The sequence below is a fragment of the Triticum dicoccoides genome, chromosome 3A, assembly GCF_002162155.2.
Source record: "Triticum dicoccoides isolate Atlit2015 ecotype Zavitan chromosome 3A, WEW_v2.0, whole genome shotgun sequence".
NCBI classification, from domain to species: Eukaryota; Viridiplantae; Streptophyta; class Magnoliopsida; order Poales; family Poaceae; genus Triticum; species Triticum dicoccoides.
Genome location: NC_041384.1, coordinates 73593817 through 73600030, shown reverse-complemented (window position 1 = coordinate 73600030; position 6214 = coordinate 73593817). Strand labels below are relative to the sequence as shown.

Here is a 6214-nt window from a genome sequence, read left to right as displayed (position 1 = left end):
TCGGAACTTATGAAATAAATCTAGGAATAATGCGAGCACCAGGACTTGAACCCTGATGGGCTGAGGATACCAATGTCCCTCTAACCATCCAACCACAGGTTGGTTCGCTCGTCTCTAGCTAGTAGATAGATAGGGTTTTAGTTCTCGTAGGGGAGATGTTTGGACGAATGGTAGCGCTTATTTGCACGGCTCCTTTTTTTAATTAAAATGGGAAATACTATAAATCACCTCGTGGATCATAGCCCTGCGTCCGCCGACTTCTTTGCATGCCACGTGCCCCATGGCTACCACCACTAGTTTTTGCAACTAGCATGTTGTTGCAATCTCTCTCATCACAACAACGTCTTTATTGCAGGATCTGGATCTTGAGAGAAGTCAATTCTCGTGCTCCTCCCAAGATCCCGTCGAGTTCCGCCTCCCCACGTTGCTCCGACTGCCCCGAGCTGTTGTCGAGTCACCGCCTTCCTGCGTTGCTCCGACTACCCTGAGCTCCCGTCGAGTCGCCACCTCGCTGCGTTGCTCTGAATACCGCCACTTGTGCTCGCCATCGACTAGCATGCCAGGCGAGCTGCACCATGTTGCAAGGCGTGCAACCAAAGAGATCGAGCTCTCCCGTCGAGTTGTCGCCTCCCCGTGTTGCTTCGACTGCCGCCATCAACACTTCGTGCTGGCAAGCACGCCGACGAGCTTCTCCGATGAGCTGCACGCAACCACCACTGGAATGTTTTCTGCAACACGTTCTATGTTGCAAAAGGTTTTTTTGGTAACACAGGTTCTGTTGCAAAAATACGGTAGAAAAAGATCAATAACGTTTTCTGCAACACATTGTCTGTTGCAATTTTTTTTGCAACATTACCTTTGCTGCGAAGATTTTTCAGAAGAAAAATAAACGCTTCGAGGTGATTGCAACAAGTACCAAAGGCCTTCTGCAACACTAGTCTTGTTGCAAAGTGTGCTCATCCGATGGTCAGCGAGGCGGCGGATATTTTTTAGAGAGGGGGTGGCGGATATTTTCTAATTATCCGCCGATCGACGCGTAGCGTCCCCCATTAAAAATGGCCCAAAAAGCCTATAAGGTCTAAAAAGAACCCTGCCACGTGGGCCAAATGTGTCGGTGAGCCGACACGTTTACCTGTAGTGCCTCCATCAGCAGGATTCATGAAAATCCATGTGGATGCCAGTATCGCTAAAAATCAAGATAAGGGAGCTGCAGCAACCATTTGCAGGGATGAAGATGGCAACTTCATGGAAGGTTCTTAGTGATACATGGAGTCAGTGATGATGCAACAATGGAAGCCATTGCTTGTCGTGAAGCCCTCTCATTAGCCGAGGAGTTGATGATACAAAGCTTCGTGGTAGCTTCGGACTCGAAGCAAATTGTGAATGGCATTTAGAAGGGGACAAACGGTACCTACGACAAGATCATTGCTGAGATTAAGAATAGGGCTCAAATGTTTAATTGTAGTTTTACCTTTGAAGGCCGAGCTGCGAACAGCGATGCCGATAGGTTAGCCAAGTTTTTCAATTCTTTTGGTCAGGGGAGGCACATGTGGATGATCCAACTCCATAATCCTTTTGTAATACCACTTCGAGTGGACGATAAGCAATAAAACTTGGTTATACCCTAAAAAAACCAGTAGTGCCTGGGCCTGGGAGAGAGGTACGCGGGGGCAGGCACACGATCCATATACAAAGTTCTGTCGTGGGCCGTGTTGTGCCCTGTCTGCTCGCAACCGCCTCCTCATGGAAAAACAAAAAGTTCGCAACCGCCTCGGTGCCACTTCTCGCTCCTTTCCGGCCACGCCACGCCACGCAGACGCGATCACAGCCTCCCCGCACCACCGATACCTAGCGCCGCCTCGTCCCCCGGCGTCGACGCGCCTCCGCGAGACGGGACCCCGCCATGCCGATCTCATCCTCTCTCTCCGCGCGCCTCGGCCCCGGTCCCGCTCCCGCGCCCGCACGGTGGGGCCCTTACGCCCGCCCCTCCGAACCCCGCAGGACCGGCGCCGGAAGCGGCTGCGCCAAGGCCTCCCGCCCGCCCCTCCGCCTCGAACCCGCGACGGAGAGACTCCTCGGGCCCGCGCGGAGGGCTGAATCCCGCGGATCGAGTCGCGGCGCCGCAGCCCCTACACCTGCACGACGGCGGCTTGGAGACCTGAAGAAGTCGGACCCGAAGACTGATCCCAAGCCGGCGGGGACGAATCCAGAGCCGATCCAGGAGCCGCGCGTCGAGGAGAGCCGTGGCTGCGGCGGTTTCGCTTTCCTCTGCGCCCTCGCTGGACACGAGGAGGTGCGTGACTGTTTCCCTGCCCCACTTCGAAATCGAGTATCGTAACGCTGCGCTATTCCGATTGGATACTCAGATACTTGTGCGTCAAATTAGCAAACCCGTATCTACTTTGTAATTGCTTGGATAATTAGCAACCCCGTTGTTACTTTGTAATTGCAAATAATAAGTAATTGTTTGTATAATTAGCAAGCCCGTTGTTACTTTGTATAACTGTTAAGAATCTGCTTTGCTGCGAGTAATTGTGTAATGCTATGGGCTCTTACGGTTTTTATCGGATGCTGCAGGCTATTACTGGAATCTCTATGCCGATGGGGTCCGACAAGCTCTACTCTGGCAGTGCCGATGGCTCTGTTCGCGTATGGGATGGCAACTCTGGCAAGGTAGCTGGGCTATCCGCTCTTGGGATTCCCCTCAGACTTTTTATGCTCAGTTCACCTTTGGGGTCGTGTCTGCGATGGTTCCTGCATTGCCTCTGGTGGTTGCTTTCTGCTGCCTGATCAATTGGGGAGTAACTCTGGTTGTTTGAGGTGGTCGATGTGCCAAATAGTGCATCGCCTATGATGGTTGATGTGTGCTGACTGCTTGATCAACTGGGGAGCTCCTCTCATTCCTCAGTGCGTCTGATGTACCAGTTGATTCAGATCAGGTTGTCATTTGGCACGCCTGGGGTTGACAACATGTCAGATTGATTTGCCTTGGAGGCTTTTTGCCTGTTTGTGGTAATCAGTGTCCACCGGATCAGTCTCAGGAGGTGATCAGGCTGGTTGACTGACAAGCAAAGCTCTCCGGGGTTAAAGTTGTACTCCCATTTCCAGATGGCCATGTGTTTAATAGCAAGAAAGAAAAAGAGTAAAAAAAAAGAAATGAAAAGAGAGATGAGCTTTAAGAAGAGAAGGTTCTTCAAGAAAAAGGAGAAACTTAAAAGATTGCTGTGTAGTAGAGAAAAAAAAGAGAGAGTTTCTAATCTACTATGTTGCCCTTTCTATTCTTAATGTTTCTGCAATAGTGCCTTGATGTCATCAAGATGGGAGGGAAGATTGGCTGTATGATCACACATGACAAGTGGGTATTTATTGGAATCCCAAAATCCGTGGAGGTATTCTCAATTTTACTATGAGTGCAAGTCAATTTTATGCTATATATTGAAGCGCTATCGGGTATTCAACTATTGTTCTTCGTTGTTCCGATGGCTTCTAGGCATGGAACACACAGACAGGGATGAAGCTAAGTCTTCAGGGACCTTCTGGGCTTGTTTGTTCCATGACTATCAAGGATGAGATGCTGTTTGCTGGCACGGCGGACGGACGCATCATGGCTTGGAAATTTCCTGCTAAGGAGATCAACTCGGAACCGGTGTCAATCCTCGCTGGCCATGACCGTCATGTGATTTCACTTGCTGTCTCCGCAACAAGGCTTTACTCTGGCTCACTTGACAAGACAATCAGAGTACGGAAATGCTGTAGACCTGCTGATTTCTGTTGGCTACTAAACATTATGTTTGTGTCTGATATATTCTTTGTATTTATCAGGTATGGGACCTTAAAAATCTTCAGTGTGTCCAAACACTCTCTGAGCATAAAGCTGCTGTTACTTCTGTGCTTTGTTGGGATCAGAAGTTACTATCTTGCTCTCTGGACAAGACTGTAAATGTCTGGGCTGCTTCAGAATCTGGAAACCTTCAACTCATGCATACCCATTCCGAGGAGCATGTAAGTTCTGCAGACTTAATTTACATGGATATTTCCATCAGCGTTATTTTCTGAAAACTTCATTGAAAATTCGAACATGGAAGCTTATATTAGCTGCAACTTTGTGTCTTTATCAGTGGTAGTATGATATTGTCCTTGTCCTTAACTAGTCTGATTGAACAGTGTAAACTGTATGTGTTGAATATTTATGGCTAATGTATTTCTTCATGTGCAGTAACAGAAATGATATTAAGGCTAATTTTAGTAGTACGCTAGGTAAATATTTCGTGGTGAATGAGTTGGCTAATCTTTAGCCAGAGAATATGCACGATTATGTGTAAAATAATGGGTGTAGCTAGGTCTCAGTCGATTGAGATATAATCAAGTCTCAGTTAAGTGACATAACATGAAAGAGAGAAAAAGAAAAAACTGAAAAGCAAAATTTGCACGGATCTTAATGTAGTATCTCATGGATATAGCATCGACTGAGACTTAGTAAGACTGTTACTGAATTGCACTTGCTACATATAACTATGTTGTCGTACTTTTGTTTTTCTTTATTTCATTTAATTTTTTGCTTGATATGTGCTAGTGGATTGAGCAGCTTCTATCTGTTCTCACTGATCCCACAATTCAACCTAGTCACAATTACTTGTCTAAAATCCAGTGGAAGATCTTTGCAGCTACTTGATATGTGTTACTGGATTAAGCAGCTTCTATCTGTTCTCAAGTGATCCCACAATTCCACTGTAGTCGCAGTTTTAATCAAATGGAAGATTTTTCTCATAGTTATTATCGCTGGATCAATCTTCTGGTGTTATTGCTGTCGGTGCATGAAGGTCTCCATTTCTGGAAGTTGTGACTCCATCTGCATTCGGTCAAGCATTATAGTTCGCACAGTATGGCCTTTGTTACATGCCTGACACGTAGTAGGTGTTCTTCCTAGTATGCTGGGAATTTATCTTGTGCTATCGAGCAGGAGATAAAGGGTTTGAGCCTAATAGAAGCTCTCTTTCTTGGGAACTTTAGATGGCTGCTATCAGTCTGCTGAGCTCATCTGTTTCCCTGAAGAGTTACGATGGGAGTATCAAATAGACATGTATCAGCAACGTCATCAGTCTGCTGAGCTAATCTGTTTCCCTGACTGAAGAGTTAGTATGGGAGTATCAAATAAAAGTGCATCGGCAACGTCAGAATGGTTAGGAACCTTCATACAACAGTTACTAGAGGCAGCATCAGAGCAATTCATTCTTCGAAAGCCTGAATATCGCTGTTGATATTTTTATATATTGTCCGGTTGTTGGCTTTCTCAATATTTCCCTTCCTGGAAGCATGTTTCTCAGTGTACGTTTGTAAGCTCTGTTGAGATGTATCGCATGATGCTAGTGCCCTTGATAGACTTTCTGCTTTGCTCTGGTTCTTGGGCAATGGTTTGTTTCTCAACTTCCTTCCCAACAGTTTGCCCTTTTGTGTGTGTTGCTAAAAACCTGCATCCACCCTGTGTTGCAGGGAGTACGCACCCTCTTTGGCATGCATCGTCCGGGAAAGACGCCGGTTCTGCTCTGCTCCCTCCACAAGAGCAACTGCGTCCGCATGTTGGGCCTGCCATCGTGAGTGCCATTCAGAGCACGCTGTCAGTTGTCTCTGCTTCCTCCTTACCAGTAACCTACAATTATTACTGGTTCCCGTCTTTCAGGTTCGAGGATATTGGCACGCTCTCCTCCAAAACAGAAGTGAAGACCATCGAACTCGCCCAGGGGCCATCGAGGCTTCTCTTGACTGGAGATGGCGCGGGCGAGCTGAAGGTGTGGACGTGGGCGCCCCAGGACGAGGAGTCCCCCAGCACCGGCGCTGCCATAAACGTCAGCTAGACATGCATAGTCGATCATGGCATCATGCTCATGCATGCGCTGAGCTGAGCTAGCTCCACCGCTGTGATGTCTGTAAATTATTATGCCATCCAAGTAAAATAACAAGTCGTCATTTCCCAAAGCCTGACGAGGAGTAATCCATCGGTCCATTTCCCAACGCCGCGCCATAAACTACTCCGGCCCGCTTGAGTTGCGTGCCACCCATGAAGTCAAGCTATATATGGTAGCATGGTGTGGCGTCCAAACAAGCGATTGCTCCATTTACGTACCAGAAAACAACGGTATGGCAAGCATCTACACTGCTTTACAAAGAGGCCTGAACCATGCTCGCCCTGAAGCATCGCTGCCTAACAATTCTAGTT

The 6214-nt window shown here is 47.6% G+C and overlaps 1 protein-coding gene across 3 annotated transcripts; it reads left to right on the top strand.

Annotated features, from left to right (window-relative positions):
* The first annotated feature begins 1773 nt into the window (after positions 1–1773).
* On the top strand, positions 1774–6001 carry LOC119267232 (zinc finger CCCH domain-containing protein 17-like). 3 transcript variants are annotated; one of them, XR_005132336.1, is made up of 8 exons: positions 1774–2293; positions 2578–2673; positions 3300–3389; positions 3491–3739; positions 3823–4002; positions 4665–5411; positions 5491–5591; positions 5678–5716. XR_005132336.1 is itself a non-coding variant. In XM_037548592.1 (7 exons), exons 1-7 carry the CDS (start codon positions 1904–1906, stop codon positions 5850–5852), a joined length of 1281 nt encoding a protein of 426 aa, XP_037404489.1. In that variant the 5' UTR covers positions 1777–1903; the 3' UTR covers positions 5853–6001. The 3 variants fall into 3 exon arrangements, 1 of the variants encoding a protein (XP_037404489.1); XR_005132335.1 differs by having other exon boundaries at positions 4574–5411; XM_037548592.1 differs by lacking the exon at positions 4665–5411 and having other exon boundaries at positions 1777–2293; positions 5678–6001.
* Positions 6002–6214: the final 213 nt, after the last annotated feature.